Genomic DNA, 26,322 nt, shown 5'->3' with positions numbered 1-26,322 from the left:
CGCAGAGTGAAAATTCTGCCTGTAATATTTTTCTGCTATCCATTCCACATTTTCCTTATCAGAATTCTATAGCCTATAAAATGATCAGGCCACCAACATTCAGACCTTAGTTCACAGTTCAAGGCTAAGGTGCAGATCTTCACATTATGGAATTAACCGTGAGTACAAATGAGACCATTCAACGATTAAATTACACAGTACACATTTGTGTATTTTCAGATTATTAGAAACTGAAATGCAGATTGAACAGATGTTCCTGCATTTCAAAACTTCTGCATCTCCACTAGGCTCTGGATGGGTAAAAAAGAAGTACATGATAGTAATATAGAATTAGAGCATATTAGAAACATTTATATCAGGTAGCATCAAATCTACATTACCCATTTCTTTCTTAATTAGTTTCTACCCTAAATAAACTTTATTTAATAGAGCAACATAGCTTCTTAGTCACACCAGCTCTCTCTTTCTGAGTTTATACATACACGTTCATTGCTAGCTTTAGTTTAACATCAGATGACCTGCATGTATGAATGAACAACCACAAATCAGTACTGAATTTTCATGTCTCCTCGTATCATCCTGAACACGTTTTTTTTCCAATGGAGGCCAGTTCACATGCAAATCATCAGATGATGCATAAGCGTATGTGAATCACCCCTAAGTTACATTAACAAGTTTTCAAGTCTCCTACAATGTAACAAGAAAAATCACATTATAATGACATTTAAAATTTAAGAACTAAAGATCTTTTGAGCTGAAGATTTTTTCCTAATCACACTAGGAAAAAACACTAACATGAGCAGAGTTAATTCAAGTCTATCTTGCTTTAATTATTCTGGGACAGAATGATGGTGCACCATAATTGGTATCAACTTCCATGGGTAAAAATTAAGCACAGAATTAGGCAGGAACACAGTATTTTATATCCCACCCTCTCCGCCAAGGCAGGCTCAGGGTGGCTCACAGATTAAGGGTCACACAATTAGATTAGTGTGACCAAACAATAAGAAAGGTGCAGCCTCAAGTGGGAAATATTCAGTTTAGAAATCCTCAGTTTTGCGTGTGCAGAAGGAACCCATTGAAGTGAACTATGAAGACACTGCAAAAGTCCAGCTGCTTCTTTTCAGCTGACTCCCTAAAGCATGAGTCTGCATCGGTACATGCTTTAAAAAGGGATCATAGAGAATCAAAATAATGAAGTTTACTCTATAGGGTCTTCAGGCAACCACACATCCTGAATGGAAAGTGACCCACAATGAGCTTCCCAGCCCTGTAATGATACATCAGAGGTGACAGAAAGCTGAGGCTTCCTTCCCCTAAATGATACCCCAGCTAGGAGGGTTATCATCAGACACTCAACCAGCCCAACTGCTTTACTATGGATATAGGTACTGGGAATGCATCGCAGGGCAGAATTTGCTTAAAAACCAATTCTGTAAAGGAGTACAGAAGGGCCCCAATAAAGGAAACTTTCTGAGAAGGTTGGAGGTGTGATTTCTTGCTGTTAATTACCAAACCCAATTTCTGGCACATCTGAATAATCAGGGAAACCTGAAATTCAGGAATATGCAGTAATGAGCCAGTCATCCAAATATGGGTAGCTAAAACAACCTTAGATCTTAGATGCACTACCACAACAGCAACACATTTAGAAAATACCTGTGGGGCGGTCACCAGTTCAAACAGAAGGGCCATGTGCTGGTATGAAATATTTAAATCACAGGCACCAGCGATAACAGAGGTGGATAGCTGAAGATCCTGAAGATCAAGTATGAAGACCAGCAATTTAATGTTAACAGTTGCAGAACCAACTCCAAAGACAACATTTTGAACTTTCTAACATTCAGGGAAAAAATCAGATAGTTCAGATCCAGGACTGCCTGAAAGCCTCCATCTTCCTTGGTGTGGCGGTATTTATTTTGGGTTGGCCCTCCTTATGATCCTAACCATATTCTTTATGGACTTAAACATACTCTTAAGCATACTCTTTATGAAATTGGCAACAAGAGTCCTAAGCTTTTCAGCAATATTAAGCGTTTCTATTTCTCTAAACAGCAATAATTGCTCCCAGCAGCTCCAAGCTGTTGATCTCTGATGCAGTTATAGCATTTGGCCACCAGAGGCTCTGTCTTTCAGAAACCTAGAACCAAGCTATTTAGATATTGGATTTATATCCCGCCCTCCACTCCGAAGAGTCTCAGAGCGGCTGACAATCTCCTTTACCTTCCTCCCCCACAACAGACACCCTGTGAGGTGGGTGGGGCTGGAGAGGGCTCTCACAGCAGTTGCCCTTTCAAGGACAACCTCTGCCAGAGCTATGGCTGACCCAAGGCCATGCTAGCAGGTGCAAGTGGAGGAGTGGGGAATCAAACCCAGTTCTCCCAGATAAGAGTCCGCACACTTAACCACTACACCAAACTGGCTCTCCAGTTTAAAAGCTTAAGTAGGTTACTGGGTACCAGTTCAACCACTATGGAAGCCATTGGCATCAACCCAGCAACTAGGTTTAGGGAACTGGTTCCCTGAGGCGTTCCCAGCCATTATTATTGTTTATTATTTATTTGGCTGAAAAATTATTTACTGCTGAATGACACAAGTAGCTGTGTGTATGAGGTCATAAAAGCCTACTTAAGCTGTGGATTTTTTGGCTCATGCTGCTGATCTGGACCAGAGGGTAGCAAGACTGCCTTCTGTGTCAGATTATGCCACACTAATTGGAACTTAGACTCTTGGACTGCTCTGCAGAGAGTTTCTTCTGCTGAACAGCCTAAGAAAGGAAACAGCCTTTGCTGATTTAAATCATCGTTTGAGATCTCAAACATAGAAAAAAGGTTCAGACTTAGAATCTAGAGCACAGCTCTGATAGAATGGGATTTGGGACTTAGATTTTAAATGAGAAAAAGTAGACGAATAAGGCTAAGTCCTATTGGGACTTATATTTTTCATTATTGCTTTATTGTATTTTATGCTTTATGCTCTGTGTAAATTGTTTTTTTGTTCTGCCTTTCTATCCATATATCTGAAGCCTTCTGTCTAAAGAAGAAACTGAAATGTACTAATGGTATCTAAACTGTATGCCTTCTGTCTAAAGAGAAACTTGGAGTCTAATAAACTGTTTTTGCTTTGAGAAGCCTAGATAAAGTTTATCTACGAGGTCTTAACACTTATTAGTGAGAATGTATTAGCCTTCTGATAACTGCAGGTTTTGATTTTGGTGTTTTATATTGTTGGGGATACAATAGAAATCCCCCAACACTTGGGTACCAGGAAAAACATGAATAGAAACTTGTGATGGGGTCCAATCAGGAACCCTCTGTACAGCCCCCTTTTGGATAAGGGACAACAACTCAGGCAAGGAGTTATTCAGAACCTGATCAGGATGTTGGAGGAGTGGACACTGCCAAAACTCTAATCTATAACCCAAACTAATGACTGACAAAACCCAAGTCTCAGAAATTACCTCCTGCCATTTGTCACTAAAAGTAGCTAACCTGTCCTTAAAGCTAACCTGGTCTAATAAGGCACTAGTCAAAAAAACCTTTTGGAGTCTGTTGCAGCTCTTTAGGAAGTGGCTGAATGTCTAGCTCTATGACTGAACCTGTGCCTGAATAGGGCCATTGTGTAGGATACTGTAACAAGTGAGGCTGCTGATGTAAGTGCCAGGAGTATGACAACAACTGGTAAAATCCATATGTCTACTGAGGCCTCTACAGAGTGGTGGGACCCTCTGTGATATCAAATAAATGAGCTGTTTGCTTGTTCTTCTTGATCTGGAATAAAAGATCGTCAAAGAAGCAAATAGTGTCATTCTCTCAAACACTCTGCTGGCTGTCAGGACAGAGCTAAGTTTCTAAATTTGATTGTATTTATATGGTTCAGTTGTCTCATATTATTTATTATTTGTAAATGTTTTTGGGTTATCTGCAATAAGTACAATGTGATCTTATACTACATCAGTTTTTCATCTCATTTCTGTATTCTATATATTATGTAAAATTACAATAAAACATATTTGAAAGGACAGAGAGCTAAGGAACACAGCCAAGCATGCCTTCTCAATATGAGTACTGAAGTGCCATGGCACTAGAGGAACCAGCAGCATATCTGCATGCATTAATCTGTTACATGGATAGGCACAATGTTGCTTCCACTTGAAGAAGTCTAGCCAGAGGCTTCTTGTCTTCAGGCAGAAGTCCTATATAAGCACCATTTTTTCCCAGTGAAACCACTAGTATCCTCCCATAATAGCACTATAGTTGACAATGCACAAGGTTGAGTGCAGCAAAAGAGTTAACTTTTCTACTAACTACATCAATTTTTCACCCCTCTCTTATTAGGTGGTGAAGAATGCATAACTATACATTTTTTCATTTGCATGTCCTCAACTACGAGGTATGAAACCAGAGGATGGCTAAATAAATAGGTACAACCTTCTTGCTGCATCTTGTATAAATTCTCCACCTTTTTGGAAGTGGCAGCCATGCTAGCTTGTTTTTGTCAAAGGGTCTTCAGGACAGGGAAGGCAATTATAGCAAGTGATTCTGCATACAGCTTGCCTAACATCTTATCTCAAGGTATGGGATTGTTAGAGGTCACCTCAGATCTTCATTAGGTGACACTGGATCAGGGTCATCAGGGGAAGGTCTGAAGGTAAGGCTGACTCCGGGCCAGAATGGGAGTTAGCCCTCAAAATCTGCTTTTCCTTGGAATCCAAATACCCCATAAGGGAGCAGGGAAAGATTGCAGGAGGATACCAAACCAGCAGACCTCCAGCGTCACTACCATGAGAAGGGGCACTTTTCGCTATTGCCAATCACCTCATTCTTGATGTCTAAGAAAAGGAAATTAATAAGGGTAGCCTTACCAAAGAAGTGGAGGCATTGAACTCTGCAACAGTGCTGGGGAGGATGCTTCCAATGATCAACTAGCTGCAGGAACCACTAGTGCACCCTGGCCAGGCTCTATTTCCCCTTCTGAGAATGAGCCAGGGAGGCATGTGGTGAAGGCATTTGTGGTGGGGAGACTTCCCTTCATTCCATCAGAACTGAAGACAACTATGGCTGGAACCGAAGAGTTAACTGATTCCAGGATCATCTTGGAACGGGAACAACGCTTCTCCCTATGTTTAGATTTTGTATCGGCTTTCTTAGGCAGGGGTTCTGATGTGAATGGCCAGGCGACTGGACCCAACACTTCCATTCTATCCCCTATACTGATGGAACCAAGACACACAACGGCGAACTCACAAGTTGGGTGGTTCTAACTGGGGATTTCAAAGACAAGGATTGATTGTACTCTGCAAAGGGCAGATGTTTTCACTGCCAGGCTATTAGAGCAAGAGACCACTTTATCCAATAAGTTTGTCCTTAAAAGTGCTGCTTGATCTGAGCAGGCTTTTGGGGCAAATAATCTTCTATGTAACTATATTATATGCCTCATCTAAACAGAAACAGCAGAGGTCATTTTTGTGCCAAACTGAGTACATTTTTTAAACAAAGCCTTCTGTGACATTTCTCAAAGAAGGGAGTTCCTAGGAAGCAAAGAAAACTCACAATGACCAGAGCTGAAAAAAACACATCCTCACAATGCGGCAAATGGAAGGACTGAGGGGGCTCTTCCCGCAAAGCATGTGACTGATAGGTAGGAAGATGGCTTCTAATGAGCTCTGCAGGGGAGTGGCTCCCCTGGGAGCATTTAAGAAATACCAGGGTAGCCGTAAGAGAGCCTCCGGTGGCTGTCCTACACAAGCATAGTTCCAAAGTAGGACTGCACAGAAGACTGAAGATGAACAGGAGGTATCCTGGACTGGGCCGGGAGTCTACCTGGGACTGTAGTGTATGACTTTAGACAAGCAGGGTTTGGGTGCTGTTCCTAAAAACAGGGAATTATATAAGCTATCTAGTTATTGTCTTTTGATTGTACACCTGAAAAAACCAACACTGCAGTCACTAAGCATAACGCGCCTCCAAGCTCTGGTCACTGTATCAACTATCATATTAAAGTCAAAAGGCATTACAGGTCAGGCTTACAAACTACCGTATTTTTCGGTCCATAAGACACTCCGGACCATAGGACGCACCTTCCTCCTGGGGGGGCAATCCACTGCCTCCGCCTTCGATCCCGCCGCTTCCCCCGCACTTGCCTGCCTGGCTCCAGCTTAAAGCAAGCGCCGGGATCGGAGTGCAGAGGGATCAATCCTGGCGCTTGCTGTAAGTGTCAGAGCTGGAGCCAGGCATGGAGGAAGCACGCTGCCCCCTCCGCAGCCGGAGCTCGCGAAGCGCTGGGTTTGCGGTGGGGGCAGCGTGGAGTGATCCCAGAGCTTGCTGTAAACAGAGCTGGAGCCAGGCAGGCAGGCGCAGGGAAGCACCGGGATCGGAGGCGGAGGCAGTGGATCCCCCCCCCCCCGGGAAGGTCCGTTCTATCGTCCCTTCACTCCATAAGACGCACACACTTTTCCCCCCACTTTTTTTTTGGGGGGGGGGGTTGCGTCTTATGGTTCGAAAAATACGGTAAATCAATTTATGTGTTTTGTTATATATGTGCGTCCCATGTCATCCTTATGTAACCCACTATACACTCTGTAGGACCAGAGAAAAGAGACCCTGATTTGTAGCTGATGTGCTCTCTGATACATAATTAAGGACTCGCATGTGTGTAAAATAAGATGCACTAATAAAAGAAATTCACTTTTCCCTCACATGCCAGAGCTGTGACAAGGACAAGGCAAGCGAGGCATTTGCCTTGGATGCACAAAAGTTATCACACGTTACGTGTTGACTTTTTCTTTTATCAAAAGAGTTACTATGAAAGTATAGGGGGCCTAATTTAATATTCTCACTTCACGTACAAAATTAGCTAATTATGGCTCTGTCACATATCAAAAGTTAACAGTGAACCTGATGTAATAACGTAACAGGAGAAGGATGTAACAACATAACAGCAGGTGGTGAGGTGGATCACAACTCTCCAGCCTGAGGGACCTGTTATTGGCAAAGTGGTGTAAAATAAGCCAACAAGAGAAAGGTCTAGATCAGGGTTCTAATAATGATATGATACAAATGCTACCACAATAAATAACTGCTAATTCTAGCCTAACTTCTTCCCACAAATATCTAGTATTTTCATTATTCTAAAAAAAAGTTAAAGAAAAAAACCTTTTGCCTACATTCAGATGTGGTCTCACCTTGCCATTAAGCTATGGTTATCTCATAGTCACTCTAATTTCAACAGCTACCTAGGTCACCACAGGAACTAGACATCACCGCCCTTCTGATCTGGAGGCTTCTTCTCCAACACTTCTCCTGCGAAGTCTGGTTTGCCTGCTAAAACCTGTGTCACATCCAGCTTTAGCATGCTCTGCCTGCCCTCCTGGGAGGCCTAGAGTGTCTTCCTTCTGGCATGGCTGGCACCACATCCCTTCCAAACCACATTCAGAGGATGTGGCTGTGCTGCAGTTCCTTCCACTACCAAAGGCTACTACAAGAAAACCATTGTCTTATTACTAGGAACCATGATTGACCTTCTAGGTGCCATAGTGCCCTCCCACCTGTGGTCTGTTGACATTGCCCAGTTCCTTTCCTTTCTGGAGACAAATTCAACCCACCAACAGTTCCAAATTTATAGAAGTAGATTCTACTCCTGAGGATTCCGAAATGCTGTTTACTTTCTGTACTATTTCCATTCATCTGTATTTGTCTTGTGCTTCTGATGCTGGTTATTTCATGCTTTGGATGCGAGTAGCATGCATCCTTTCAGCTATGTAGTTTGGAGATTTAACCAAAGCCTAAGAATTCTGCATTAGAAAAATTGTGTTTTTCCACTTTTACACTAACCATACCAAAGAGGAAAGCTCACATGGGGAGGGACGGTGGCTCAGTGGTAGAGCATCTGCTTGGGAAGCAGAAGGTCCCAGGTTCAATCCCTGGCATCTCCAACTAAAAAGGTTCCAGGCAAAGAGGTGTGAAAAACCTCAGCTTGAGACCCTGGAGAGCCGCTGCCAGTCTGAGAAGACAATACTGACTTTGATGGACCAAAGGTCTGATTCAGTATAAGGCAGCTTCATATGTTCATATGTGAAAAGATCAGTCCTGTTCATTCAAACTATTATGAACTGATCTCTCATAATCACATCATACATGTATTCAGAATCTTCCAAGTCATACAAGAGTTTAATATAGAACGCTGTATGAGCAACTTTAACACATTTTTAAAAGCAGGAATTTTTCAAGCAAGTGCTGAAACCCCCACCCCATACATATTCTGATGTGGTATAATCTCAAGAAGGGTATACTTAATGCTTTATATTTGAAAATGCAAACCTCTAAAGGCCTTCCAAACAACAGAATTATGGCACTTTTATTGGCAGCAATATTTAGAATCCAAGTCCTAAATAGTATAAGTTAGATATGACAATGAAAAAGAGAAATGTTATTGTCATTAGTTTAAAAGTCGTTAGTCTACAAGACATAAAGAGTTATCTCCATTATGGAACATTAATTCATTAGGATGAGTTCATCATACTGATTTCAGTTGTAATTTTTAAGGAAAATAATTTTGAACAGAAAAAATATAACCAGGGAAAAAAGTACCTCAAATTTTATTTGATGCTTACAGAGATAGGGGAACAGCTGTCTTTTTAAAAGAATTATGAAAGAATTTGCTTACATTGTCTATGAAATTTGGCTTAAATCCTCCCTCCTGCTGTCTCCTTAGTTCTTCCTGTTCTCTCTGACGCAGCATCTCTTCTTCACGTCGTCTATGCTCTTCTTCATGTCTAAAAGTTATATACAGAATACAAATTTGTAAAATACTACTCCTTCCATGTCAAAAACATTTCCAGTTCATGACTGTACAGCTAAAATCTTCATTGAGAGTCATTTACCTCAACTTCTTACTACATGTGTTACTGGTATCAAATGGTTGGTATTTAATACATGCCTCAATAGCCAGTCTGTTCTAAAATATGTTTTAAAGCAGGGGTGTCAACAAACATGCAACCCAGGTGCCAAATCATGTCCCCAAAGGGCTATCAGGCCCTCGAGCAACTGGCTGTCATCTGATTCCTTCTCCCTCTCTCTTGCTTCCTTCTGCATAGCAGCTTGTTTTGCAAGACTTGCTCAGTCACACAGGAGCTACAGAACAAAGCCTCTATTTTTTCCATTGGATAAGGCTCCTCCCTTGGGGAGGAAGCGGAGGAGGCAGAGCTTGCTTTTCCAGGCTCTCTCAATTGCACAGCAGAGCTACTGAACCAAGCCTCTCTTCCTTCTGTTGGCTGAGACTACTCCTCCTCCTGGTCCCCTGGGGAAGGAAAGAAAGAGCTTCCTTTGCCCAGTTCCCTGAATCCTATGGGAAAAATACAAAGAAAGCACCCTTAAGACCAACATTTTTAAAGCATGTTTTAAAGTGATTTTTTAAATCTTTAATTGTGTTTGTCTATGTTCTTTATAGTTTATATCTCTGCTACCTAATCTTAATTAGGTACACACATAGCCTTGCCCAACAAGGTCTCATTTATGTCAGATCCGGCCCTCATAACAAATGAGTTCGACACCCCTGTTTTTAAAGGATTTGAAATACTGAAATTGTAATAAGAAACAGACAGAAAGCACTGGAGGAAGAGACTGATAGCTATAAGTACCAGCTTATCAATCCTGGCATTCTACTGGTGGGGGGGGGGGGGTGCTCAACGACATTAAATAGAAAGTTACCAATAGGAAGTTTCTTAATTTATTTATAAGGCTGCACAGGACCAATGCTAATTTAAAGATGCAACCATCTTCCCTCCAGCATTATCTTTGCTTGAAAAATACCTCAATTGTATTTGCTTTCGTTTCTGTAGCTCCTGATTTCGAAGTTCTTCCAAACGTCTTAATTCTTCCTGACGCCTCATAAGATCTGTGAAAAATCAAAACAGCAGCTAGCAATTGCCTTTGAAACACAAAAGGTTGTATGTTTGTGGTAGCTGATATAATGAATACCAAAAAGAGATCTGAAGTATTGTCCACTAAATAAATAATTGTTCTTCTATTGTTTGGAAGTTATACTTTATGAGATGTATATTAATGAACTTCATGTGCTCATTGTCTCCCTGATCTCCTGAGAAAGGGCACAATACTTTTCTCAATAATATTAAAGAGGCTTCTGCCCTCACAGCATTTATAAATGTTACACTAGACCTCATCAGTGGATTTCCAATAATGAGACAGAAATGCCAAACTGTTTTCTTAGCAAGAGTAAACTACAATTTTAAAGCACATAAGGGAACTCCCAAATCATTAATGCTAAGGTCCCTATTTAACCCTTTAAAGCAAAGGCTAGCCATGTGTTTACCAAATGCTATGAACAATAAAGTGTTAAATAATGAACATCTAACCTCTGCTGAACTTACTTGCTCAACTTCTAATGGCACATGAAAATTTGGATGATATAGATTTAAAAATATTAGGACAATTAGATATTCTGCCACAATGAAAACAATTCAATACAAGATTTCTAGATATCTAGCCAGTGAAGTAGAAATCACCAACTATGCAATGGATTCCAGATCAAGTGCACCACTGATGATTGCCTGATTGAAATTTGAAAATGGAGTGGTGCACTCAGTGCCAGCCCAGGGCACATGGCACCCCAGGAAGATGCCCCTTGCCACTGCCCCACGCAGTGCTGCAACACAGCGCCACGCTCTGTCGCACCCCCTCAGGGCGCCACCCACCCACCGCCACTGCCCACCCCTCCTTTCCTTTCCCTCCCCCCCATGCACATGATCACAGTGCACCACGTCTGGGCTGTAGCAGCGGTCTTTGAAAGATAAGATGCACACCATGTTCCGGCTGGCAGGGCCCAGGCGTGGCATGCTGTGATCACGAGGGGGAGGCAACGGAAAGGAAGGAGGGGCGGGCAGGCACCGCGCTTGGGTGGGGAGCGACGGGAAGGGAAGAGAAAGGAGGGGTGGGGGAGGCAAGCAAACTAGGTGCTTGCCTGGGGCTCCAGGACCAGGGAGGGTAGCCCAATTCAGTGCCTCCACCCTCCCGGTGCCCTAGGCAACCACCTAGTTTGCCAAGCAAGCAAGCCAGCCCTGGATGCACTTGACCTGGAATTCTAATGTAAGAAAAATCCTGATGAAAATTGTTTGAAAACGGTAATGAAGCCAGCAACTATTCCCAGCTACTGCTTCATTACCCTAATCAGAAAGGAGAATATTTGAAAAGAGTTGAAGACTGGAAATGTTAACTGTTTCATTCACTCCATTTGAAAGAACTGCATATTGAACTTATAACTTTAGGGTTGTCTTCTACCGAAAAAAACTGAGATGTTATGTTATATATGTTACTCCTGAGGAGAAGAACCCAAGGACTTTGATATATATTTACAAGCTATGCTTATATGGATCAAAAAATTGCAGCTGTTATTTTTGTACTGGTTTCCCTACAGCCACCTACTAAGTACTTTGTATATAATACTATTCAGAAATACCTTGTCTCATCAACATTAACTGATGTTCATGTCGAGCTGCTTCCATTTCTGCCTCCAGTTTCTCCTTTGCTTCTCTGATGTTTCTATCAACTTGTTCACGCTGCTGCTTTTCCATTTCATCAAGGGCCTTCCACCGAGAAGCATACTCAAACTCAAAAGTTCCAGGCTGGGCAAAACGAGGTGGCTGTTCCCTCTCCCTGCAAAGCATAGTCCACAAGTACAGGTTTCATTCATGTAAATCTAACAGCAGAATATTAATCTTTGACATTTTTCTTTTTTTACTATCAAGTCACAGCTGACTTATGGCCACTCCATAGGGCTTTCAAGGCAAAAGATGTTCAGCAGTGGTTTGTCATTGTCTGTCTCTGTGTAGAGATTCTGGCATTCCTTAGTGATCTCCCATATAAATGTTGACCAAGGCCAACCTACTTAGCTTTCAAGATCTGATAAGGTCAAGATAGCCTGGGCTATCCAGATCAGGGCTAATCTTTGACATACTAAGAGGAATTATTTCTTCAAGCCTTCCTCATAAATTCCTAATACAAAAATCATTTATTTCATTCTCTGTAGCCAGCGTCAAACTATACACATAGTGTTTACATGTTTAAACAAGTAACTGTACTAATCACCAAGAAGAGATTCTAAAAACACACACACCAAAAAAGGGCACTTTCCTTCAGCAACTTATGTCCCTGCAAATGCATTTCTCCCAGATGAAAATACACAAACTTACTTATGATACTGTTGAGTTTTTTGCATTAATTTTTCAGGCAGCCCATCTTCATCATCAAATTGTTCCATAGGTTCTACAATAACAGGTCGAGGAGTTCTAGAAATAAAATAATCACATACACTTTAATGGATTAGCCAGAATCTATAAAAACCAAGCTGCAGCACAACACCAAAGTCAACAATAAATCACTCAAAAGAAGCCAAGTTTGCCTACAGTTGTTTGCTGAGAGAACCACCAAGGACTAAGCTTTTCTACTTCTTCAGCCCTACCCTCAGCCACGCAGGCCAGAAAACAACCAGTGGTACTTACCATGAGGGGTCATTCTCCTCTGAATACAGGAGGACATATTGAGTGTTTCCCACCACTGTGTCAGGGAGGCAGGAAATAGAATTTTTTCTTCTTCCTCTTCCTGTGCACTGAAACACTGATCCCTTCAGTTTTGGTAACTCCGAGAAGCAGTTCAACTTTAATAACTTTACTCATGAAAGAAACAACAACAGTAACGAAATAACTCATGGAATAAAAACAGATAGAACTGTATAGCAGCAGAGAGAAAAGTGAATTAGAACAGCAAGTGAAACATGAGAGCAATGAATAGCGGTGGGCAATATGTCCTCCTGTACTCAGAGGAGAATGACTTCTCAGGTAAGTACCACTGGTCATTCTCCCTCTGAGTTGGAGGACATATTGGGTTTTCCTATAGCAATAGTCTAACCATTGGGAGGGAACTCGCTCTCTTCTGAAAACATGTGCTGTAAGACTTCTCTGTCAAAAGCTGCTTCTGCTAAACTGTAGGCGTTAAGTTTGTAGTGTCATACAAATGTTGAGATAGAGGACTAAGTTGCAGCTTTGCACACTTCGTCTATTGAGGCATGACTGATGAACGTTGCGTTGGTTGCTGTGCTTCTAACTGAATGTTCATCAATCATCTTAGGCACCTCCATTTTCATTGCCTTTGGAAATGCATTGTCGAATAGCATAACTAATAGTAGAGGTTGACATTTGTAATCCAACTAATAGTAGAGGTTGACATTTGAGTACTATTGATAAACACGGAGTCTGTCTTTCTAATTGGCTGAGTCCTAATCAGGTAAGCTTTGAGGCAATGCCGGACATCCAAAGTGTGCCACACCCTTTCTCTGGGATGTTTTGGATTCCGACAAAATGAAGGTAATTGGATATCTTGGGACCTATGAAACCTCAATACTTATCTTGGGTTGAAAGGTAGGATCCATGCGAAGTACGACTTTATCTTTGTGAAAGATTCAAAGTTCTTTCTTTACAGAGAATGCATTAATCTCCAAAACTCTTCTGGCTGAAGTTATAGCTACTAGAAATACAGTTTTTAAACGCAACTGCTTCAGCGAAATCTCCTGAATGGGTTCAAATGGTGGTTTGGTAAGAGCCGATAGAACTGTGTGTAGACGCCATGTTGGAAATCTGTGCACCTGTGATGGACATTTATGAGACGCTCCCCTCAGGAAGCTCTGTATGTGAGCATACTTGGAAATGTCCACGTCTTGTACCAACCCAAACACCGAGGATAAAGCCGCAACCTGCCTGTGAAGTGTTGCGGGCTTCAAGCCAGAGAGTAGACCGTCCTGTAGAAATTCCAGAATGGATTTGATCGATGGAACCAGTGGATCTTTGGATTTTCTGCAACACCACCTGTGAAAAGCCTTCTATGTGGTGTTATATATCCTGGTCGTAGACGCCTTTCTATAAGTCAATAGTGTTTGTAATCTCAAGAGAATAACCCAACCTCAGGAAAGTAGTCCGTTCAATTTCCACACGGTCACTTGAAGCCATTCTGGATGAGGATGCCTGTGGGACCCTGTGACAGCATGTCTGGGGATATTTCCAGTTGGAGTGGCAGAGATACTGCCAGTCTCTGAATGGTAGAAAACCATGGACGACACGGCCACCAAGATGCTACTAGTAGAATCTGTGCTCCCTGATGTTGCACCTGATATAGGCATCTTGCTAATACTGGAATTGGCGCAAACGCATACTGTAGACCCTGAGGCCACTGCACTGACTGGGCATCTACCACTGATGCTTCTGGATGGAAGAACCTGGTGTAGAACTTGGGGAGTTGATGATTGATGTGTGATGCGAACAAGTTCATAACTGGTTGTCCGAACTCGTTGACTATTCATTGGAATAGCGATGTCTTCAGCTTCCATTCTCCTGGTTGAATAACCATTCTGCTGAGCCAGTCCGCTTGAACATTGGTAGCGCCCTTGATATGTTCTGCCCTGATGGATAGTATGTGATGTTCCCCCCAGCCAAACAGGATCTTTGCTTCTTTGGCTAGCGCTGACGATTTTGATCCCCCTTGGTGATTCAGGTAAGTTTTGGCAGCGACATTGTCTGTTCGAATCAGAATATGCTGTCTCCTCACCTGGCTGGAGAAAAACAGCAAGGTTAGATGTATGGCTCTCAACTCCAGTATGTTGATCAGGAGATGTGATTTTGATTGAGACCAGCGACCCTATGTTGGAATGTTGTCTAGACTGGCCCCCCAGCCCGACAGGCTGGCATCTGTAAATATCTGAACCTCTCTGGATAGTAGATCTTGTCACGTTCTCAGGGTGCAGGCAGGCAGGAGTCCAAAGCCAGTCCAAGGTCAAAGTCCAGGAAGTCAAGCAGGAGCCAAGTCACCAATGCAGAATCACAAACCGGAATCAGAAGTCAATGTCCAAAAGTCAAAAGGTCAGGGTGCCAAGGAAATCAAGCAGGTAAGGATCAGGAAGGAGCGTGGATGCAAGCCAGAGAACAGACTTGTTGCTTCCACAAGGTTACCAGGTCCTGGGTGGGAGCCATATGGGAGTCTCAATCAGCCTGCTCCCTGGGTGGCAGTGACTCTGCTAGAACACAGGGCTGAGAGATCTGAAGCCTCAGCGTGCCTCACGTCTTCACTCTGAAAGTTCTTTCTGGAGCCTGCTTCGATCTCTTGAGATGGGAGGAGGAGAGCCTGGAAGAGAATGATCGTCAATAGGTAACACTGGTGCCTGGAGAGTGATTGATGGGTTAGCTGCTGTTTGTTCATTTGGGGAACTGGCTGGCAACTCTTCCAGGTCTGTTAACCCTTCCAGCTCCTCCTCGTCAGGGCTCATGACACTATCCCCCCCCCGCAGGAACCCCCCCCCCCAACAGACAGGCCAGGCTGGTCAGGGTAGGCTGTGTGGAACTGCTGCACAAGGTCAGGAGCATGTAGGTTGGCTACGGGTTCCCATGAACGGTTCTCGGGACCATAGCCTTCCCAGTTCACGAGGTACTGGAGGTCTCTGCGGTGGATTTGGGAGTCCAGGAGCTGGTGGACCTCGTATTCCTCCTCGCCATCAACCAGGACAGGAGGAGGTGGCGGTCGGATGGGATCCGGTGGTGTAGCAGGAACAAGGAGGGACCAGTGGAAGACCAGGTGGATGCGGAGGGTGGCTGGCAGTTGTAACTGGAAAGCAACAGGGTTGATTTGGCCCATGATCAGGTATGGCCCCACAAAGCCAGAGTCCAGCTTGCGAGACTGGCCAGGCCGACACAGGTAATGGGTGGAGAGCCAGACGTGGTCCCCGGGCTTCAGTGGGGGCTCCACCTGTAGCTTTATGTCGGTGGCTGTCTTGGCCTGCCGGCAGACCTCACAGGTGCAGGGTCTTGTGTTGGCCGAAGTGCCCTACAGGAGGGGAGACGTGGGTCAGGCAGAGCATGTCGGCCCGGAGGGATCCTGGAGGCACATATAGGCACCCACGGTACAGGAGGAGACCTTGGCAGGTAGAGAGGTCCCCGACCGGGCCCTCTTGCACTTCAAGGAAGCGTTGCTGAGCCCAGGGGTCTTGGGCCTGGCTGGCCTGGATGTCTGCAGCCAAGGTCAGGCGTGTCGTAATGGCAGCGAAGACCGAGGGTGCAATGATGAGCCCAGTTTTCGGGAGAGGGCATCCACTTTCCAGTTCTGGTTCTGCGGGATGTAGGTCATCCGGAAGTCAAACCGGGAAAAGAAGAGGGACCACCAGATCTGACGCTGGGTGAGGCATCGAGCAGTCTGTAGATGCTCCAAGGTTTCGGTGGTCAGTCAGGACCTGGACGGGATGGCGGGCTGCTTCAAAGTGATGCCTCCAAACCTCGAAGGCGGTCTTGATGGCCAGGAGTTCCCGCTCCCAGATGGTATAGTTGCGCTCTGTGGGTGTCAGCTGCTGCTAGTAGTACGCACAGGGTTGTAGCGGCTGAGAGGGGTCATCCTGCTGGGATAGCACTGCACAGAGGGCCACGCTGGGGCGTCAGTCTTTACTGTGAACGGCAGCTGTGGGTCTGGGTAACACAGGAGCAGCTCAGTGGTGAAGGCATGGTCTGACTCTGGAGTCCAGTGAAATGGCTCTTTGGGCCGGAGGAGCTGGGTCAGAGGTGAGGTGAGGTTATGTCGGCATAGCCAGGGATGAACTGGCGGTAATAACTGGAAAAGCCAAGGAACCGCTGTGCGTCCTTGCGGTTCCGCAGCATCTACCAGGTCAGGACCGCCTTGATTTTGTTCGGGTCCATCCGAGTCCCATGAGGTGAAACGATGTGGCCAAGGAATTTGACTGCTGTTGCAGGTGAGCCACCATTTGAGTGAGGTGTTGTACCTGAGTGAGCAAGGCTGCTAACTGCCCAGAGCCTCCGCTTGCCTCCTTATCCATCTTGTGGAGTGAGTGTGTGGTGGAAGCAATCTGTCACGTTCTCAGGGTGCAGGCAGGCAGGAGTCCAAAGCCAGTCCAAGATCAAAGTCCAGGAACTCAAGCAGGAGCCAAGTCACCAATGCAGAATCACAAACCGGAATCAGAAGTCAATATCCAAAAGCCAAATGGTCAGGGTGCCAAAGAAATCAAGCAGGTCAGAACCAGGAATCAGGAAGGAGCATGGATGCAAGCCAGAGAATAGACGTTGCCTCCACAAGGTTACCAGGTCCTGGGTGGGAGCTATATGGGAGTCTCAATCAGCCTGCTCCCTGGGTGGCAGTGACTCTGCTAGAACACAGGGCTGAGAGATCTGAAGCCTCGGCATGCCTCACGTCTTCGCTCTGAAAGTTCTTTCTGGAGCCTGCTTCGAACTCTTGAGATGGGAGGAGGAAAACCTGGAGGAGATTGATCATCAACAGCTGACACTGGTTCCTGGAGAGTGATTGATGGGCCAGCTGCTGTTTGTTCAGTTGTGGAGCTGGTTGGCAACTCTTCCAGGTCTGTTAACCCTTCCAGCTCCACCTCGTCAGGGCTCATGACAGATCTTCCCTTGAAGAAGGTTGGTTTCTTTTGTCCACCACTTCAAGGAGTTTTTGGCTGCTAGGGGAACTCTGATCTGCAGATTTTGTTTCTGTATAATGTGAATTTGATAAGGTCTAAGTAGAAGCTGCAGCGGCCTGGAGTGTAGTCTGCCCCACTGCACCACATTGATATTTGAGATCAGTAGTCCCATCAATTTGGCCAACATCAGTAGAGGGGTGCGCTGTTTTTGAATGACTGACCTCGCTAATTGCTTGGTTTTCTGCACATTCTTGGGGGTGAGGAATAAAGAGTTCCTTCTGGTGTCTATAATCATCCTGAGATGTTCCAATCGTTGCGCTGGTTCTAGTAAGCTCTTGGGGAGATTGATGAGAAATCCATGTTTCTGAAGACACCAAATAGTTGTCTGGATGTCTGAGTAAGATCTCTGTTTCGAAAGTGACCGAATCAGTAGGTTGTCTAGATACGGATGTACATGGACTCCATGTTGTCTGAGATAAGCCACCACATTCACCATCACCTTCGTGAAGACTCTAGGGGCTGTGGCCAACCCAAATGGAAGTGCTCTGAACTGGAAATGGAAACTTCCTACACAGAAGCGGAGGAACCGACGATGAGATGGAAGGACTGGCACTTGTAGGTATGCTTCTGTTAAATCCAAGGGAGTGAGGAATTCCCCCGGCTGTAGTGCTTCTGTAATTGTCTTGAGAGTCTCCATACAAAAATGCCAAAGTTTTATGAACCTGCTTAGGAACTTGAGGTCGAGAATTGTTCTCCAGTCCCTGTTCTTCTCGGGCACGGTGAAGAAAATGGAGTACTCTCCTTGATCCTTCTGGTCCACTGGAACAGGTTCTATGGCCAGTATTTTGAGTAGGTGTTGTACCACTTTGTCCATAATCGCCCTTTTTGTAGCATTGTGATGGAGGAGGGACCTTGAAAAACGTTCCGGTGTTCTTTTGAATTCTATAGCGTAACCTTGTGAGACTATTTCTAATGTCCAGCAGTATGCCTTGGATTCCACCCATGCTCTTTGGAAATGCTGCAGATGTTCCCCCACCGGACTCAAAAGGTAGTCACGCCTTTTTGGACTTGGACTCCCTGTCCTGTTTGTCTGAACAGTCGGTGTTTTGTCTGGAGAACCTGGAACTGGCGAATCCTTTTCTGAAAGGGCTGTCTAGGCTGGTTCCAGGATGACTTTCTTGTCTTGGTCTGGCCAAGGTGTGGGAAGAATGAAAGAACTGCGAAGAAAAACCTCTCCTATCTGACCGTTGGAGGTTTTTTGGCATAGCTTTTTTCTTATGTTTTGTCTCTATTAGTATTTTATCTAATAGAGGGGAGGGGTGGCACTCCTCATACGAGAGGCTTACTCCTTTAGGGCTCTTCCAGCTCCAGAGATTCAAGGCATAGAATGTGTTGGCCTGATGTGGGATGTTGGGGAGGGATTGGCGATCTGGCTGGTGTACCGACCGCCTAACGCACCGGCCGGCGCCTTACCGTCCCTGGTGGAGGCCGCGGCGGGCTGGGCGTTGGAGCACCCAAGGCTTTTGGTCTTGGGTGACTTCAATGTCCATGCTGACGACGCGGCCTCCAGCCAGACGACGGACCTGGTGTCATCCATGGCGACACTAGGACTCTCCCAGGTTATTACAACGCCCACGCATCAGGCGGGACACATGTTGGACCTGGTCTTTGCGGCCGGAATATCAGTGACTGATATTGCAATGGAAGCAGTGCCATGGTCAGATCACTTTGCCCTTAAGGCTCGTATGGGGGTGTCACCCAAAACCTGTTTAGGTGGAGAGCGTATTTTAGCTCACCCACGGAGCCTGATGGACCCGGAACGGTTCCTAATGGCTCTTCGGGACACCTGGCCCACTGGCGATTCCCTGGATGATCTGGTAGAGTCCTGGAATGATGGGCTCTCCAGGGCCATCGAGGAGGTCGCACCCAAGCGCCCTCTGCGTCCCCGCTCGAAGCCATCGCCCTGGTTTAACCAGGAGCTGCAGCAACAAAAGCGGGGACTCAGACGACTGGAGAGGCAATGGCGGCGTACTCGAGACGAAGTGACCCGAACATCTTATAGAGAGAGTTTGAAGGCCTATGAGATGGCAATCAAAGCCGCAAAGAAAGCGTTCTTTGCGGCTAAGATTGCGTCCGCAACTTCGCGCCCGGCACAATTGTTTGACATAATTAGAGGACTTACAATGCTGCCGCAAGGCAGACTAAATTCTATTGAATTGGAAATAGGCTGCGAGGCTTTTGCGAATTTTTTTGTGGATAAAATCGCGTCACTCCGCCCCGACCCCCCTGCCAATTTTGAGACAGTTAGCGAAATCGAGGCCCCGAGCCTGTCTTCGGATTATACGCTGGATGGCTTCGGCCCCCTCAGCCTGGAGGAAGTTGACAGGATCCTCTTATCTGCTCGCCCAACAACTTGTAAATTGGACCCATGCCCTTCCTGGCTTATTAAATCTTGCCATGGTGATCTTAGATATCCTATACGGGATATCATAAATAGATCCCTGATGGAAGGGCACTTTCCAACGCCACTCAAAGAGGCTGTGGTTCGTCCCCTCTTAAAGAAACCATCTTTAGATCCGGCCCAATTGGCACACTATTGGCCGGTCTCAAATTTGCCCTTTTGGGGCAAACTTATTGAGAGGGCAGTGGCGATGCAGCTACAGACTTTCCTGGAGGATGCTTCCGTCCTTGACCCATTTCAGTCCGGCTTTCGCCCGGGACATGGGACGGAGACGGTGCTGGTCGCCCTGGATCGGGGCGGCTCGGCGGTGCTGATGCTGTTAGACCTGTCGGCTGCGTTCGACACGGTCGACTATCAGCTACTGAAGGGCCGCCTCGCCGACGCGGGGATTCAGGGGTTGGCCTTACAGTGGCTTTCCTCTTTCCTGGAAGGTCGGGGACAAAGGGTCGCAGTTGGGGGGGAGCTATCCCGGAGGTGCACACTCGATTGTGGTGTGCCCCAAGGGGCGGTTCTCTCCCCGATGTTATTTAACATCTATGTGCGGCCTCTTGCCCAGATTGCCCGAAGGAACGGGCTAGGGTGTCACCAGTACACTGATGACACCCAGCTCTATCTACTGATGGACGGCCAGCCGACCTGCGCCCCGGAAAACCTAGATCGGGCATTACGTGCCGTGGCTGAGTGGCTCAGACTGAGCGGGCTGAAGCTTAACCCTGCGAAGACAGAGGTCCTTTGCCTGGGTCGCCGCGGCCCGGGAAGGGGAATCCCCCTACCAGCCTTTGACGATGCGCCGCTGATAGCGGCAGACAGGGTCAGGAGCTTGGGAGTGCTATTGGAGCCTTCCCTAACGATGGAGGCTCAGATAGCAGCCGCTGCCAAGTCCGCGTTTTTTCACCTTAGGCGGGCAAGGCAGTTGGCCCCCTTCCTGGAGCGCGACGACCTAGCAACAGTGATCCATGCTACGGTCACCTCGAGGTTGGACTACTGTAATGCCCTCTACATGGGGCTGCCCCTGTCCCGAACTCGGAAATTACAGCTGGTGCAGAACGCCGCAGCCCGGCTGTTACTGGGTCTCCCAAAGTGGGGACACATTCAGCCGGGCCTTCGGACCCTGCACTGGCTTCCAGTGATGTACCGAGTCCGGTACAAGGTGCTGGTTATCACCTTTAAAGCCCTATATGGCTTGGGACCTGTCTACCTGAAGAACCGTCTTTCCCCGCTTGTTCCCCAGAGAGTACTGAGGTCGGGAACACAAAATCTCCTTACTGTCCCTGGGCCGAAAGAAGCCCGCTTGAAATCCACCAGAGAAAGGGCTTTCTCTGTTATGGCCCCTACATGGTGGAATCAGCTGCCGGAAGAGATGAGGGCCCTGCGGGACCTTGTCCAGTTCCACAGGGCCTGTAAGACGACCCTCTTCTGACTAGCCTATACCTAGCTTGAGAACTTAACGTACTTGCCAGATCTCTTTTATATACACATGGATTATTTATTAATTTTAAGGTTTTATCTGTTTTATCTGTTTTAAATGTTTAACCCTCTACATGCCTAAATATTGTTTAATTTTTATGTTGGATTCATTATTGGAAGCCGCCCTGAGCCATTCGTGGGAAGGGCGGGATATAAATTCTAAATAAATAAATAAAAAATAAAATCTAAGGAGCTGCCAAATAAATTTTCCCCTTGAAAAGGATAAGAAATCACTATATGTTTTGAATGGTTGTCACCAGGCCATGCTCTAAGCCACACCCCTCTTCTCGCTACAGCCCCAGAGGCCAGACCCCTGGAACAGAAAGTGAGTGCGTCTAGGGAGGAATCAGCAAAAAATTCTGCTGCCTTAAGTAATCTAGTGGTCCCATCCAGGAGTTTATTATTTTCCAGTAACAACTGTGTAAGCCTCCTGGCCCAAACATTCGCTGCCCTGGATACAATGGAAAATGCTGCACAGGCTTTTACTGCCATGGCCACTGCCTCATGTGATCATGCTGAATCAATTTTTCTATCCCAATTATCGTTGAGGGAACCATGACCAAGTTCAGACACTAACCCTATTGTCTGGAGGGCCGTCACTGGAGTGTCCACCACCGGTACCTGCAACATTTGCAAACCCGGTCAATCATATAACTTCTTAACAAACCCCAGGAACTGCCGGTTAGAATTAGGTTCCCCCCATTCAGCCTTAAGTTGCCTCTCAAAGAACTGGGGAAAAGGGAACACCTTCATTGAGGTAGATGAACCAGGGAAGAATTCTCTATCCCCGGTAGTCTTATTTCTAGGGTGAGTCCCTGAAATGGCAGCATCCTCCTCCTCAGAGGAGTCTTGAAGTGCTAAAGCTGCCATGACCCTAGTTAGTATAGTGGTGGTCCTCAGATTTTAAAAAATAGAACGGACTGCTCCGAAACACTGACATCTTCCACCTCCTCATCAGATATAAAATCGCCTTGATCTTTGGCCTGAGACTCAATCAGAAGCAGCATCCTCTGATTCCTCCCCTGTGGGCCTGTACCTTGGGACCTGCTTTCTGCCTGCCTTATTTGGCAAGATACCCTCGTTTGAAGACTGCAGCAAAGCGCACCGTGGGGGGGAAAGGAGGAGGAGGGGATGGTGATCTGGATCCCAGTGATTCTGCACTCAAGGTCTCATTACGGCAGACATTAAAAATTTCTGCTCTAATGCACTGCTGTAGCATGTGAATAAACTCCCTAGGAAAAGGCCCTCGAAAGTTTGGTATGTTACCAGACCATGGGACCTGTGCTGTGTCACTTGTGGAGGCTTGTCCGGCCAGGGGTTGCTCTCCTGTCGCACCTCCCGATTGAAGGTTGGAAATGAAGCTGCAGCCATGGCTTGGGAATCATGGCGCCCATTGGCAGAATTTCACGCTAAAAGATCGCTCCTAAAATGGCCGCCGTCTCTAGCAACCCGCTGTAGAGGAGGCTCTGTCGCAGCCAGCAAAGGGGCTGCACGCTTCTGCCCACGGTGACCTGAGTCACTTGAGTGGGACATATTGCCGGGAACCAATACAAGCCGAGCAGGCATGTTGGTGCCAGTTTCTTCCCCCACAGCCTCCATCTGAGGCTCGCAATCAGGTGCATCTTCCAGGAAGTCATCTCTGAAGTGATCCATTCGCATCTCTCTCGCTACGCGGCAAAGCAGCTGCTTTGAAGTAGCTGCAGCAATACTGTTTGCGATCAATACAGAGATTTGTAGCAGGTAAGCTCAGATTAAAAGTAGGAAAGAGTAAAGACAGATGTAAGGTATTCGAGTAAGGTGGAGTAAGGTGGAAGACGAAGGAAAATAGAGGTAATATTAAACAAATAGGAATAAAGCTATAGACTTATGCTCAAGTAATTGCTCTCCCTCTTGAGGCAGGAAAGAAACTGAAGGTTTTCCAGGTCACGGGAAAAGAAGAAAAAATTCTATTTCCTGCCTCCCTGACACAGTGGTGGGAAACACCCAATATGTCCTCCGACTCAGAGGGAGAAGGAGCTGCTTCCTGATTCTCTAGGACTGGTTCCCCAATGTGGTGCCTGCCAAAACCTTTCTAGTACTCACCAACTCTTTTCTGAAATGGGGCCAGGTGGGGCTCTTGCCAGTAGGGCTTCTGTGGCAATCATCCTTAAAAGTCCCAACTCTCCTCCATAGCTCTGAACTAATCTTTGTGATTTAGATCTCATGCAAATTCAAGTAACTGTCAGCCAGTTAAAGCCCATCAAACTCCAATGGATTGGGTGGGGGGGCTGTCAGCCAGCCTCAACTTAAGAAGAGTGAAGAAATATTTTTAACAACAGGTCAGTCAGGCTTTTATTTGGCTTTTTAGTTAAAAGTCTGGGGGTTGGCTGAGCGAAAAAAGCTTACTTTTCTGAGATAAATAAGCATCCTGTTATGGGTCCATCATTCCTAACTGTATGTATAAGTTCTGTGGTAAAGTGCTCTGTGAGAGAAAAGAGTGGTCTTGAAACTGCTGAGGTACCTTGTCCAGAGAAAGAGGAATCAAATCTCCTCTCAGGAGTTATTTGAATCAACTTTACTTTATATATCTAAGTTATCCACACATCAAATATATTTTATTAAATATTTTATTTTTTGATAAACCTTGTTCATCTCCATCCAAGTACTGTCAAGTCAAAAAATCTAAGAAGCAGTGGTCTCTATTTACCTCACACATAAGTGCAGCCAGTCCTGGCCAGTGTTCCCTCAATTAACAGATCTTTAGGAATACCACTCTTTATTACACAATACCAATCATTAAAGCTTGTGATCCCTTTTAGTTGACATTGGGTGAAGAATCTATAGGAGAGGCCAGAGTAAAGTAGTTTGGATATTCTTCAGTCCAGAATGCAGTTGCCTCAGAGCCTTCTCCTCTCACCCCATAGCACCACAGCTTCTCGTCTCTCCTACAGCTGGACTTCCTCTTGTGTGTGCGGTCTTGCCTCCTGTGGCAGATATCTTGTGGTTGTGCCCACCATTCTGTGTCAGAATTCCAAACATGACCACAGGCTCAGAAAGGTTGGGGACACCTGCTGTATGCCTTTCCCCAAGTCTATCTTGCAGAGATAAGAGTTGTGTATAGCCAAACTATATAGAAGTCCTCTGACAGTAGCAGAATTTTCCTTATTTGAAATATCTAGCAGGAAGGTATGATGTGGTAGTAGACGAGCTCTTTATATCTTATTGTTTTAATATGGCTTTAGATATACTTTGAGTTCTGCTTTGCAGGGGAAAAGCAGGATGATAAAATCCTTCAACAGATAAAGTGAGAACCTATGAAGTAGTCTTCTACTTGGTCCATCAAGATCAATACTGTGTATTCAGACTTGCAGCAGCTTTCCAGGGCCTCAGCTAGAGGTCTCACATTTCTCCTACTACCTGATCCTTCCATCATCATCACCCAAAACAAAGTTGCTGGGGATTGAACATGGGATGTTCTGCATACCAAGCAGATGCATGGCCTCTCTCCTAAATGAATGCAGACAGCACATGTAAAAATCTGAATCCATTTCACAACACTGCATACCACACCATGAAAATTTAGTACTTACCATAAAGTAGAAACGTATATTTTAGATGGAACATAACCTGAATCAATAGCTTTGGTGACAATTCTTGCATACATACTTACGAATTTCAACTATTTAGCTGCATGCAAGCTGCTAAAATTTCAATGCTTATCTATATTCCAAGTGTGTTTTATTTATTGTTTAAGAAATGATGCTTTCAGCACATACAATTTCAGGGCCTATTGTATCAGCACAGTACCAACAGAAACAGTGATAACCTACTGCTCAAAAACAATCACAACAGTAGTGGAAATGAATAGAGAAGGGTTTTTTACTGCAGCATGGAAAGGAATTGGATGAGACAAAATGAAAACGAAAAAGGCAGCTGTATTTGCTGACAAAAACATATTAAGGATTCAAAATGGCAAATCCATTCAAGTTTCAAAATTAATCACAACTGAAAAGTAACAAAAAGCCTTCATTAATTTGAGTAAGACTGAAGGTAACAAGCACTGAAGATAGATAGCAGCATTAATCTTAAAACTGCTTCCCTCTTAGAATTCAGAATTGCTTCCTTACACAGGTAATAAAAAGTCAGATTAGTCTAAGAACTATTTCAGGCAGTACTGCAGTAGTATTTGACTTCCAGACAGCTAATACAAATAAAAAGTCAGATTAGTCTAAGAACTATTTCAGGTAGTACTGCAGTGGTATTTGACTTCCAGCCAGCTAATACAAATACAAGTTGGTTACCAAGCACAGACACAATTTTGGGGCATCTATGTTCAGATATGCATCAGCATTCTTCTGTCAGTAACCAGGTATATTTTGTATTTTACACCAAACTGGTTTGATTGATTGTGTACAGGAGGGGTCGCCAACCCCCAGGCCGCAGACCAGTACTGGTCTGTGGCCTGTTAACAACTGGGCCATGGAGCGAGGCAGAGGCACAGCCCACCTGGGACCTGGGCAGATGAAAGAGACAGTGTGGTCTCACTCCAAGGCTCCACTTGCAGGGGAGGCAGTCTCAGAGCAAGACAGAACAGCCCCACTGCCCCTTCCATCCATGCAGGTCCCAGCGGACAAAAGAGGCAGTGCAGCCTTGCTCCAAAGCACCACTTCTTTCATCTGGACAGAAGGGGCAGCGTGGCAGTGACCTTTGCCTGCCCCTCATTTAAAGACCCCTATCGGGGGGGGGGGGAGCAAAAACCCCAGCACCACCACCCCACACACCGGTCCATGGAAAAGTTGTCTTCCACTAAACCGGCTTCTGGTGCCAAAAAAGCTGGGAGCCACTGGTGTACAGGACAAAGACTCTGCAACCATAACTTATACAAGCTGGACTGTGGAATTTCCTAATCTCATTAATGTATTTTAAACTTCATTCCAAAT

The 26,322-nt window shown here is 45.4% G+C and overlaps 1 protein-coding gene across 4 annotated transcripts in view; it reads right to left on the bottom strand.

Moving 5' to 3' along the window:
• The window catches only part of PSPC1 (paraspeckle component 1), an 81,639-nt gene that overhangs the window by 46,255 nt on the left and 9,062 nt on the right, over positions 1 to 26,322 (bottom strand). For all 4 annotated transcript variants that reach the window (XR_009555210.1, XR_009555209.1, XM_060234825.1 and 1 more), the window contains exons 3-6: positions 12,206 to 12,301; positions 11,473 to 11,669; positions 9,810 to 9,894; positions 8,665 to 8,773 (exon numbers count right to left, since the gene is read on the bottom strand). Coding sequence is in view for 2 of the 4 variants with exons in the window: in XM_060234825.1 (XP_060090808.1) it covers positions 8,665 to 8,773; positions 9,810 to 9,894; positions 11,473 to 11,669; positions 12,206 to 12,301 (487 nt within the window). In the remaining 2 variants the exon portion in view is untranslated. The remainder of the gene's footprint in view (positions 1 to 8,664; positions 8,774 to 9,809; positions 9,895 to 11,472; positions 11,670 to 12,205; positions 12,302 to 26,322) is intronic.

Source organism: Heteronotia binoei, chromosome 3, assembly GCF_032191835.1.
Source record: "Heteronotia binoei isolate CCM8104 ecotype False Entrance Well chromosome 3, APGP_CSIRO_Hbin_v1, whole genome shotgun sequence".
NCBI classification, from domain to species: Eukaryota; Metazoa; Chordata; class Lepidosauria; order Squamata; family Gekkonidae; genus Heteronotia; species Heteronotia binoei.
This window is presented reverse-complemented; position numbering and strand designations above follow the sequence as displayed.